The 12673-nt window shown below is 40.8% G+C and overlaps 1 protein-coding gene across 2 annotated transcripts; it reads left to right on the top strand.

Moving 5' to 3' along the window:
- The first annotated feature begins 4214 nt into the window (after positions 1–4214).
- CBR4 (carbonyl reductase 4) lies at positions 4215–10904 on the top strand. Of its 2 annotated transcripts, none has more exons than XM_041395793.1 (6): positions 4215–4330; positions 6163–6400; positions 6937–7054; positions 7534–7670; positions 8274–8408; positions 9775–10904. In XM_041395793.1, exons 2-6 carry the CDS (start codon positions 6259–6261, stop codon positions 9951–9953), a joined length of 711 nt encoding a protein of 236 aa, XP_041251727.1. In that variant the 5' UTR covers positions 4215–4330; positions 6163–6258; the 3' UTR covers positions 9954–10904. The 2 variants fall into 2 exon arrangements, with proteins under 2 accessions (XP_041251727.1, XP_041251725.1); XM_041395791.1 differs by having other exon boundaries at positions 6934–7054.
- Positions 10905–12673: the final 1769 nt, after the last annotated feature.

Here is a 12673-nt window from a genome sequence, read left to right as displayed (position 1 = left end):
CTGAGATCCTAGATTCCATCTCTTTTGTCCACTGATACACACTGGGAATGTCCAGAGTCTGCGATCAGACAGGACTTGTGGACAGAGACTGAATGTGTGACAAATGTTTCTTGAAGGTAGCTTTGCAGGTGCAGGTAATGCTGGGGTTGTTTTATTATAGTGTGTCAGCACTGGAAGAGAGGTGTTCCATTTTAGCAGCAGATGAAGCAGCAGTAATACCGGCTCCTCTCTGTTCCCTCCATGGTGTGCCTGACTGCTCACTGCGAGCAGCAGCAGTTCAGTGACCGTGCTAACTCAAACATGGGCCTCACGCTGACGTGTGAAATAATCCTGGTCCTAGTGGCAAAACCTGTTTAGCCAGGAAAATATGAAAACATTAGGTAATTTGCCAAGGTTCTGATAGCTTTGTTTTGTTCTTGGTTTTGGTGCTGTGTTTTGTTTTTAGAGTTTTCACAGAGTTTTCAGACTTTACACGGAGGTACCAGAAAGAAATTTCTTAAGAGGAAGAAGTTTTCAATTTTTTTAAAAGGTAGCAGAACTGTATAAAACCATTTCATGTTGGCATGATAAAAGTTCACTGTTATCACACAAGAATAAATATTGCAGAGATTTTGCATGGTCTAGAAAAACAAAACAGACTGCAGTGTCATAAGAAAAGATCACTTAAGAGCAAAGGTGTGGCAATTTGGCCACTTAAATATCTGAACTGCTGTGGTTGGGGAAGGTCTGCCAAGTGGCAAAATACTGAGAGGAGAGGGCTGTTTTTTTCCTGTTGCACAATAAGGCAGTTGGATTCTTCCTTGGCAGTCTATCTCAGCTTTGTGTCACTTCCCTAGAAGGTTGAGGCCATATCAAAGACATTTGGGAACTGCAACATAAAACCTGGCGGTTCTTTATTTATATATTTTTTATGTGGCATACAGCATATATATATATATAAGTATAAAATTAGTAAATAGATAGGATATTTCCCAAGGTAAATGACAAGGGCATTCCTAAAGAAAGAAGAAAAAAAAAGAGACAGCAGATTCAGTGCTGAGCTGTCTAGGCAAAGTAGAAAATTAGGCGTAACCCTAGCCCTAGCCCTAGGCTGCTTTTCCTGCCTAGGGCTAGGGCTGGTTCCAGGGAAAAAGCAGTGAAGGAAGGCATGTGGTGGCAGTTTTGTGTTCCCCTTGGGATGCCCTTTGCAGCTGCAGTGTGCCTGGAGCCCTGGGCTTTGTGGTTTTCAAAACCCTAACCCTAGGTTATTCCCCTTTTTTTTTACAGGAAGAAATGTATGGCAGTATGTTGACTGTGTGCCGTGTCACGGAGTTATCATTTGACCTGGAAAGAAGGAAACCTCTTGAGCTGTTCCCTGGCTTAATTCTGTTCTAAACCCATGACTCCTGTATCCCAGATACATGCCCCCATCACGAGATTTGCTTAAGCTAGGGAGGTGATCTTTATTACACCAGTTGAAAAGCAAAATAGTTTCTTGAATGGTGATTTAAACTGATGGTTAATCCGCAAGGGTTTACATTTCCGGACAGTGATCATCTGGCTCGAGTGTCAAATCTCTTGGCCCACTTTAACTTTTTGTTCTTGTTCCTATGAACTGAAATCACTCCAGACTGCTAGCTATGACAAGCTTGTACAGTGGTGAAAAACTGAAGTTAGTGACCATGTTTCCAGCAAGGGAGGAGACTTGAAAGCAGGTTTTCTCAGAGCTGAGTGCTCCAACCAGCAGGTGTTTGTTTCCAACAGGACTGAGCACACACACAGCCAGTTCTCCAGTTGCTTTGTCCCAGGCCTTACACAAAACCCATGTAATATGGGAGGTATGCTTTCACAAGCAGTACAGGGAACGCTATGAAAATGCTGCTGGACACTGGAGCAGCATTGCTCTTTCATGTGTGACTCTTGGCAGAAATTTAATAGGCCATAGATTCAGGCACCACTGTGGTTAATGATTAGACTCAAGTTGCTCTGTAAATCTTGCCTTAAATCAAAACTCAGGAGGAATTTGAAATACCTGATGGAGGGGACCTCAGTTACAGTGGCCCATTTTGTGCTATTTGCTCTGATTTGCGTTTCGTGCTTTTAGATATATCAAACATCATTTCCTGTTTGAGACTATTCTGTTTGTTCCCATGTTAATAGAGAAATTCTTACTTGAAAGCAGTATCTTGGTTGTGTGGGAGAATGACTAAAATATTTAAAGAAAGGGAAATATAACTCTCTAAGGAAGAGTATTTTTAATGTCTGAATGCTTTAGGCTTGAGGAGACAGCTGCATCATTTTGTACATTGTGGATAGGTTCCAAGTGTGTGTATACACGGTCACACAGACAGACATACAAGAATTATTAGCTTATTATATGTTCACATTAATAGTAAGGCAGGCATAATAATGACCAGTATTGAAGTAGCTGTTACAGATCTGGTTATGATAGATGGAACAGGTCTATCAGATCAGGTTCTTGTATCAGCTACTGTTCCCCCAAAAGGGAATCATTATGACACTGATCTGTCTCTTGCACTGCACTAGCTTTGTTGGGAAATCAGTGTGAATAAACTGGCTCAGAGGAACTCTGCTTAATCTGATCTTGTGATTTAACCAGGCATCTGGAAAAAAAAAAAAAAAGCTAATGTCACTTTGGCCAATGAATGAACATACATCTGGTTTTAAACACTAAGTTAATGAACAAGAATTAAACAGAATATTGTCTGAACTTTTGAAAAGGATATTTAACTTTGTCAACTATAACACACTTTAAAACCCCCACACTTACCTCATGCTTACTCTGTGTCAGCAAAATCTTAACAGTACAGGACAGATTAGTCTTTAACTTTCTTACAAGAGTAGGTCAGCTGTATGGCTGAGGACACAGGTCAGAAATAAGGTAATTACTTATATTTTTTTCACTTAACTGTGAGCATCATATTGTATAAGGACAGCAGCGGGCAGATTTCATCTTCTCTGTAGCATACACATCTTCAGAGAACATCACTAAGGACCATTTTTTTTGCACTCTGTGTTACTTTGCTTATAAGCTTCACTTGAAGAAAAACTATCCTGGTCCTTAATTATGCTAGGTACCAAAAGTTTTGGTCAGAGGCTATTTTGAGTCACAGTCTCATCTGTCAGTGCCTTTTGTTCTTCATCACAGGGACCTCCAAGCTTTCAGAATATGGCATGGTCATAAACATCATTGTATCACAAAATCTCATTCACTCTTTTGAAAAGAGCCGCTTGCAATCTAAATATACTTGCTAAAAGAAACTAATTGTCATCATAGCTTTTCTTCAAAATTTTATTTTTCTTACAGATGTTCACCTGTTTGCCAATACCTAAATCTGTTTTGTCTTCTATATGTAAAGAATAATCTATGAAAGAAGAATCCCACATGCATAGAACTAAAGTTATTAAATGCTCTACAGCTCCCGTGAAACATGTATAATCTGAAATTCTGAAAAACACCTTTCAACTCAAAAGCAAGAACAGTATGCTTGTTCATAGAAACTCCAGTAGGATTTCAGCATATTACTCTGTGGAAAATAATAACAATTAATAATTTTTCTTAAAAAAAAATCCAAAATGTATTTTTGTACAAAATTGTCTTAGCTTTTATTAGTATTTCTCAGGGGGTAAAATTTATTCAGTGTGTGTGACTTAATTAAGAGTCCACAGAAACCCCTCCAGCACATCATCAGACATGGATCATAATTGTAAACAGCATTACTGTTACAACAGAATAGATTTTTTAATAATAGTTTAATTGCATATCATGAAGTTTGCTTTGGTTCCTCAATAGGAATCTCATAGATTCTTCTGTATTTTGGGCTATCTGCTGTAACGTGTTGGAAATGTAACTCCTGTGGTACAGTGATGCCTCACACAAGATCCTTGGGATTTTGGGGCAAGGATACATGCAAATGAGAGAAACAAACCCCTGATTCATCCAACTGCTTGTATCTGTATACGAAGCACATTTTTGTGCAGGAAGGGGGTAACAAGGGCTGCTCTCAGCTCCACGCCGACGCTGTAAAACAGAGTTTCAAAGCGACAAGCGCACGGTGAAAGCAGAGGGGCTGCCCGTGTGCGAGCGCGGAGGAGGCGGGCGGTAAGCGCGGGGCCTGGGCCGCTCAGCGGCGGTGCCGGCCCCTCAGGCCGCAGAGCCCCGGACCCCGGGCCCGCCGCCCCGGCTCCTTCAGCCGCAGGGACCCGCCGCCGGTGGCCCCGGCGGTGACGTCACGCCGCTCGCCGTGACGCATGCGCTCAGCGCGGAGCGGAACCGGCCTGCCCGGGGAGGGAACCGCGCTCCGTGAGGAAGCGAGCCGGCGGCCGGGAGGTACCGGAGTGCACGTGGAACGCGTCCTGGCCTTCTGCTCCTGTGCCCGTGGCGGGGCGGCAGGCGCAGCCCGTGTCTGGCTCGGGGCGGGGGGGACACGGAGAGACAGCGCGGGGCGGCCGCGGGAACACGCAGGGACGGCGCGGAGCGGCCGCGCTGCCACCCTGGCACCGGCGGCGCGGGCTGCGCGTCCCGGCGTGCCCCGCGGGCCCCCTGCGCCGCTTCCCGCTGCCCGTGCCGAGGGCTCCACCTGCAGCCGGGCCCGGGCGGGAGCCCAGCTCAGCCCCGCCGCCGGCAGGAGGGAAGGAGGGAGGCGCCGGGTCGGGCCGGGCACGGCTACGGGAAACCCGCTCGCCCTTGTTTAAGGTGCCCTTGGGCTGGCAGCCGAGCGCCGTGGGGTGCTGCCATCGGAGCCCCGGGGTCCCGCGTTACATAGTTTGGCTCTGAAGGAAGAGCGAAGGTGATACAGGTGCCTGCGTTGCTCCAAGTATACCTGGTTTTCCCTGCCGTTATTTATCCAGGGAACAGCAGGTCATTTCTCCTGCTGCGGCTCTAGGGACCCTGTATGGCGTTTCTTGTTAAAGCACAAACTCTGCGTTACTGCGTTGCAGGTGGGCCCTGTGCCCCACCTGTGAATGCCTGGTTAATGCACAAGGGGGCTTTCATTGCTCCAAGAACTTGCCAGGGTTGGTTTCAGACACTTGTGTGTTGGTTTCAGGCACTTGTGAATACTTAGGGAAAAGGACAGACTGTCTGCTTGTTCGGACTCTGTCACAGAAGACCAAAATCCTCATGCCACTGCATGAGTTCGTGGTGGCCTGGTACACTTAGTACCAGGTGCTTTTCTGATTGTCACTCATCCAGAAGGGTTTAATAGACCTCAGTGAGGCCAAGGGTAAGGTCTAGGGACTCAGACGCTCTTTGGTGATGTATTGAATAGCTTCCATATGTGTAGAAGTGACTGAATAGACCTGAAAGGATACAGGTGGAGAGTGAAACAGTGATGGGAAGGTATGAGGAGAAATGTATAGAATTATCTAATCAGAAAGCAAATTAAGAACAAAAGGAAGTACTTTCCCACAAATAATAAAACTCATTGCCTCGGGATGAAGACAGTATAATTGGGTTCAAAAAGGATTTATTCAAATATATGGAAAAAAGGTTCATTGTTACTGCTTGATTCTGCCTCTGTCTCCTCAGGAAATCCCAAAACAGCTGATTGGTTTCTAAAGCTTGCAGAATAAAAGATCATCTGCAGAAGTACTTTCTTTGTGTACTCCATTTTAAACATCAAAGCTAGCTACTTCAGAATAATTTCGTATTTCAAAAAGCTTTTTTTCTTCCTTCAAAAGCAGAAACAAAAAACCCCAGGCTAGTGGGGTTTTTAGACATTATTAAAGCAGTGTGAATGCAGTAGTTTCAAATCATACTCAGTGACATTTGCACTGGTGGTGTCCAACACAGATACTTTCGATGGAGTGAGACCTTGAGGCTAAATGACCTCAGCACAAGGATAGTGATTGCAAGAACAATATAATTACAACCAGTACATCAGCCTTGAATAAGCAGCTGAACAATACATTATGGCCTTTAGGTACCTAAATCACATAATTCATCAACTGAATAAGAGTTGCCATAACTCTACTATTGGAATGCTAGATTATGTGTGTGATTTTTAAAATTTTTTACTAGTTCATAAATGTTTAAGAATTAACTTTCATTTGTAGAGGTGGCATCTAATTTAGTTCAGCTGCTTATTTTGAATAAAAAATGAACACAAACGAATGAATAAAAACCAAATCACTAATTTTGTAACCCACTATTACAAACAGGTAAAGGCTGTGATGTTGACAAGAGCAGCAGTTAACGTCTTGCTCCACTGGACGCCAAGTTGATGGTTTATTTGCAATTTATGAATTATTTTGAAGATGAGCAAGGTGTGTGCTGTTTTTGGAGGATCCCGTGGCATCGGCAGAGCTGTGGCAGAGCTGCTGGCGCAGAAGGGCTGCCGCCTGGCCATCATTGCTAGGAACCTGGACGTGGCCCAGAGCGCTGCCCGTGACCTTGGGGGTACGTATGCTGCTGTGCCCTCATCTCCTCACTGCTCCCTGCTTGGCTGACTGGTGAAAGCTGCGAGTCCTTAAAAACCCCTCCTTGTTTAACTAGATGGAAAGCAAAATAAAGGCTGAGACATACTAAAAACCTGCTATATTGGTACAATTCTGTTTTCACAATACTTACTGAGAAAGTAGATTATCTTTTTTGTCTGTATGATGGGAATTTTAAGATGAATGGAATTGTTTGTGGTCACAACAGAGGTGGTGTTGAGTCATCCTCAGCTCCTGAAGTAGCCAGAACTGAGACCAGTCTGCTCATGCTGAACTTTTGGCTCCAAAAGGCAAAAAATATAAGACAAGGAATTGTCGCATAACTAATGAATACAATACTTGAAAATAGTCTTTATTTAATTGCCTGGGGATTAAACAGGTTCCTTAAATTATAACTAGTTCAACATCTGTTTTGCAACTGAGCTGATGCATTCTGAAGAAGGTTTGTGAATTAAATACAGCTTTTATTGTGACGTTATATATATTTCAATACAGCAGGACATCTGGCACTTAGCTGTGATGTATCCAGTGAAAAAGAAGTCCAAAAGGCTTTTGAGGAGATGCAGAGGAATTTGGGTCCTATTAACTACTTGGTTAATGCAGCTGGGATCAACAGGTTGGTTACTCCTTACAAGACTATGGGTAATTCTAGATGAAGGCAGCTCACTGTAAGGTGCTCTGGCCCTTTGTGCTTAGGAAGAGTGTTGCTAATGAGCACATCTGAAAACAATATTAAAGTGCTTGCCAATATTTTGTTCCTGATGGCAGTAAAATGCTAACAGATGATACAGCTTTCACTGTAGTATCTGCATTCTGAATTTGACTTCCCCCTCTATTCTTTCTTCCACTTTTTCCCCCGGAATGGTCCGAAACAGTGCTTATTACCACTCTGCACAGGAGGCTCTGTGTCCAGAAGCATGGCTAACTTGTTTTTTTTTTTTGCTGTGTGTAGTTCTTGCAGCATTGTCATTTTAAATGCTCGAATGTATGGAGCCACATACAGCCCAATTCTGTCCAACAGTCTTTTCTTTATGAGTAAACATGATCAGGAGGTTGTTCAGTGAATTCTTTGGGTTTTTTTGGTTTGTTTGTCAGGGATGGTTTGCTACTGAGAACCAAGACTGAAGATATGATAGCCCAGATTCACACTAACCTTTTGGGAACAATGTTGACATGCAAGGCTGCTTTAAAGGTCATGATTCAGCAGCAGGGAGGTGCTATTGTCAATATAGGTAAGCTGCTTGTGCAAGCCAATGAAGTTCTGTGTACTGGTCTTCTAGAAGTGTTTAGCAGGTGTAACATATTACATTGCTTGTTACAATTTACTTGTTTTCCTTTTCCTTGTATTTAGACGTTCTATCTTTAGCATTTCTTTATGAATGCTTATTCTTTTGTGTAATTTCAGCAACTTCTAAATAGCTTTTTTCAGTAATAAACACCTCAGAGCTTATATTTTATTGAAAAAAGAAACTTTTCTATTCTTACCAGTTCTTTCAATATCTATATATGCCAGCTGCTGGCAATTAACTAGGAATTGATAGGTTCAGTCCATTTCTTTCTTTCTTTAATCTGGGCAAGGATACTTTTTTTTTAGAAAAGTCTTAATTTTACTCTCCTGGTGCTTGTTGGTCAACATAGATACATGAATTGTACAAAAATCACAGCTAACTGGGAGATTTGCTTATCCTAGCAGGCTGAAGTGCATAAAGTCACGCATATTTTACTCTTTTCTTGTGATCACATTTTTCATTCCAAGTTTAGAACTAAAATGATAAAGTTAGTACAATGTTTCAAGTTACCCATTTAATCTTCTCTTTGATGTTTCTTTATTTTAGGGAGTATTGTAGGACTTAAAGGCAACTCTGGTCAAAGTGTGTATAGTGCTACCAAAGCAGGATTAGTTGGATTTTCACGCTCTCTTGCTAAAGAAGTAGCAAAAAAGCAAATTCGGGTCAACGTTGTTGCTCCAGGTTAGTTTTTGAGGAATTCCTGCATCCTTGACTGTTGCAATTGATTAAGACTGTGGATCTTTCTTGTACTCTGAAAGTAACTTAAGACTAATCTCTGTTATTTTCTTCAGCTTTGTAAGTAAATATTTTTAATATCTTCTGTTTGTTTGTTTAAAGTATAATACATTATTTCAGAAAACCTTCAGTCTTTTTAAGGGAACACCAAGAAATTTGGAAGAGTGAGTCTACCTATTCTTCTGTCCATTATTACATAATGAATGTAGTTTTTTTTCTTCGATCCTTCTTCAAAACTCACTGTCCTTGCAGATGGAAGGATTAGATCTACTTAGAGACGGAGAGCTACCCTTGTCTCCAGCTAGAGGATGCTTGTTTGATATTAGGGAAACATGACAGACCATGAGAAAGCTGTCATAAAAGCACCCCTGTCTCCCTGTAGTAAAAGGAGGGAATCCTGAAAGTTATTTTTGTGAGTAAAGGCTGTGATTTCCTAAGATGATCTAGTTCAAGCAAACTGCCACCCTTAAGGAAAAATCCCTCCTATATTTTCTGAATTTTTTCCACTCATAACTGTGTACACAGCTGCTTACCTTCTACTACCTCTGATGCCTTTCAGAATTCTACATGAACCTGTTCAGCTTGTGAACTAGGCAGGAAAATACTTTTATTCTTTAGTGAGTTGAGCAGCTCATCCACAGCCATCATGAAGGGGCAGAGTGTTACAGTAGAAAGCAAAAGGGAGGCTTTCCCTTCTTGATGGCAGCTAGAAAGCAGGTAAGATCAGCTCTTTATAAAGGTGCAGCTTGTTGCAGAGTTGTGCAGCAGTGGGAAAGCCAAATCTCAGATAATGGAAAACTGTAAAAAAGGTCCTTCAAAAATGTCAAGAAATATTCTTCAAGTGAGTGCTCTAACAGAAACTACGCAAGCACTGCCATGAGTTCTAAAATAGAATGCAAACACTAAAGTCTGAGAAGGTTTCTTGCCAGACATTTTGTGCTCATATTTTAATTGAGAACATTTTGGTGAAACGAGTGTATTTTGTCTTTCAGAAAAGTGTTACTAATATAGTATTTGGATTGAATTTTAGTTACCCTTTCTTGTTTGGTTTTGTTTGGGTTTTTTAAATGGACTTCTATAGATCACTGCATTTTGGTTATTGCATTACTGCTTCCAAAAATGAAAGTATTTTTTGGTTAGATAAGAAAGTGGTTTTGGCCATCAAATGATGTAGGCTGCTTTGGGAGACTTTGAAGAATGGTAGCTGGTGCAGGATCCTGGTAATAGATTTCACTTTGTAATATTCAGTGGGAAATCCACTAGATAAATTTAGTCGAAGGTTGGGTAACTCTTCATATCTTTCTGCTCTTAGGCTTCATTCACACAGAGATGACAGCTCATTTGGAAGAAGATCAGTTGAAGAAAGCAATTCTCCTTGGAAGATTTGGAGAGCCTCATGAAGTTGCACAAGCTGTTGTCTTCCTTCTAGAATGCCCATATGTTACAGGGAGTGTTCTGGTTGTAGATGGAGGCTTGCAGCTTATGACCTAAGTTCTACCTTGAATAAATGACTGCTTTAATGTCATGATGGTAATATATAAATATATATTAAATAAAGGGAGAGGGTTGGAAATTGTTTGAAGATTGATGTACATAATTGACTTGGTCTTACTTAGTCAGAGAAGAAATTCAGCAGCAGTGAAGTGCAACGTGTGTGATTAGCTGCCTGAAAGTCTGTTTGGTATGACAAAGTCTGTGTATGAAGCAATTTGAAAAAGATCTGGTTTTGATACAGTGATAGCTTTAATAATGTATTGATACATTTTTAAAGCACTGGTTTTTTTATAAAGTCCTGTTTGCTGATTTGGGATAGAATGAGATTTTATTTGAATTATCGTGTTACACAAAGGTTAATAAAGTGCAGAGACGTGTTTATTGGGTGGCAGGTATGATTGCATCAAGTTTTTCAAGTAGGGCAAAGATTTGAATGCATAGTTTTGCATTCTTATCAGTTAGTCCCTACAAAGTAGCAAGGAGTTTCCTTTGAGCTTTGTTTGTTTGTACCTAACACTACAAAGCTAGGAACTTCTAGATCTTCAGCATACCTGAATTGCCTTTAGAAGCTTTAATTATATGCAATGTGTTTTTATAAAGTCAAAGCCCCAGTTCCATTCCTGAATGTATGTGCAGCACTCACTCAATCCAGTGTCTCTTGTATGTGCCCACTGAAGGATTGCTACAGCACTGGAGCTGCTAATCCTGTCATATTCTCAGCTTGAGCTGCACATGCACTGCTGAACTCTACAGCTGCAGACCTTGCTCTGTAAGACGCTTTACAAGGACTCAGTAGATGTTTAGAACAGGTATCACTTCCAGAGCACGAAGTCAAGGTGTTTTGTGTTTTGCTCTGTATCTTCATGAACACTCAGTTCCGCTGTTAAGTTGATGCTCCCTCATATGTGAGTATAGTCAATAAAATGGCCATTTATTTTATTCGAAGCGACTTTTGAAGCAGAGTAATTATTCTGCTGTAAATGATTTTGAGTGTTCCTGTCTTGCTGAAAACTTACCAAGTGTTTGACCTCAGGCTTTTCTATTGAGCTTGAGTAATTTTTGATAATTGATGTTTTTATTATCTCTAAAGAAAACTATGAGTGTGGTTCAGGACCTTCACTTCTTAGCTCTGGTGCTCTCTGCATCATGATCCAGATGTTGATTCAGCTTTTGAAATTGCTTCCCATCTTGGCACACACCACGATACAGAAAGAAGAGATCTCACTGATGATAACTGAGTCTTTAAAGTTGGAGATTTTCTTCTTTCTTGATTTGTGCAGCTGAGAAATTTTGTCTTTGTGCCAGAAAACAATACATGTTCAAGCTTCTTGCAGGTATGTATTGAGAAATAATACAAGGAGTATGTGTATGAACAGGAGATTTTACAGTTGGTTGTGCTACTCACTTTGGAATATAAAATACCACTAGAAGTAATCCTTCCATGAGTCCTTATCTTCCTGTTATCGCTGTTATGTGTCATATGTGTCTTTGCACCAAAAATATAATTGCTAATTATGTTTTTCCTTGATAGAAGGAGTTGGCCAGAGATGATGTGAATTTTTCCAAGGGCACTGAAGGTGAGGAAGGACAGCTGGAACATTTTCACAAGTGAAGTAGGAATATGTCAGTGACTTGGCTGCTGCCCATACCCGTCTTTGGTATTTTACAGACAAACCCTGTGTGACATTTCTTGACCAAAAGCCAAACCTAAGAAACTAGAAATAATTTTCTTTTAGTAAGTTCTGATCCTAATTATTATTACCTTTCTTTATTTTTTTTTGGGGTAAGGGAGCTGTTAAATAAGTTATTAGCAATGGAATTTTTAGTTTATGTTTGCAATTAAAACCTGAAATAATGCTGTCAGAAGAATCTCAGCATGCCACAGAGTAATTTCTTTAAAAAGTTCCAGTATATAGCATGTTTTTATTATTGCTGTTGCCATAGGGCCAGACTGAAGTGTTGGTAGCTTTAAATCATACTTTTAAAAAGCTTTTGCTTCCCTTTTCTTTGAACTGGTAAATTAGAACAGAAAACTGGTTAACATAATCCTGGTTCTGTCTGGCCTGGTGTGATGTCTCAGACAGGGGAAGTAGGGACTGTGCAGGGTAGGTAACAGATCAGGTGTGTGTCACCTTGGAACACTCTGGTACCTCCAGCAGTTTGTGACTGGGATATTTGAATCCACCAATGGGTAGCTCTGGTTGAGGCCTGCAGGCATTAAAACAGTCCTCAGGTGCTCTCTCTGTTTTGCTTTTGAGTTTGTAGACCTCTATCTTATCCTGCCTCTCTTAGCTGTTTCGGTTTTGTGCTGAAGAGTCATATTTCTTTTAATTGCTTGTTGCTGGAGAGCTCTTTTGTATCTTAAATTGTCTTTGTGGAACTTTGCTGTACTCTTCCAGTTTCTCAAGGAAGGAGCACCAGGTAGAACTTCTTACAGAATTCACTGTGGATATATTAAAAAAATAATTTGTTTTATGTTTTGTTTTATATTGTTTCCAAAAATGATGCCAAGGTGTTTTGCTTTTTCCTAACGTTTGCACTTATATTTTCAGAACAATAACTCAGTTCTGAATAATTATTGTTCAACTTGGTGTTCATTTCAATATATATGTACAAAAGTCTGAATTTTTGTATTTTTTTCAGCATTAATTGTTCTCAAATCTCTACAATGAGTTTGGTTTACTGCTTTTAACACCTATTTCTTAAGTGAAATGGTT

This window comes from Onychostruthus taczanowskii, unplaced genomic scaffold (genome assembly GCF_017590055.1).
Source record: "Onychostruthus taczanowskii isolate IOZ18803 unplaced genomic scaffold, ASM1759005v1 scaffold12, whole genome shotgun sequence".
Classification (NCBI taxonomy): Eukaryota; Metazoa; Chordata; class Aves; order Passeriformes; family Passeridae; genus Onychostruthus; species Onychostruthus taczanowskii.
Note: the sequence above shows the minus strand (reverse complement) of the source record. Positions and strands in the feature narration are given on the sequence as shown.

Excerpts from the sequence above, each read along its gene's own strand:
- CBR4 (XM_041395791.1), top strand. The coding sequence starts at position 6,259 with ATGAGCAAGGTGTGTGCTGTTTTTGGAGGATCCCGTGGCATCGGCAGA. Across the intron at positions 6,401-6,933 it reads CGCTGCCCGTGACCTTGGGG|CAGGACATCTGGCACTTAGC; the intron begins GTACGTATGCTG and ends ATTTCAATACAG. Across the intron at positions 7,671-8,273 it reads AGGTGCTATTGTCAATATAG|GGAGTATTGTAGGACTTAAA; the intron begins GTAAGCTGCTTG and ends TCTTTATTTTAG.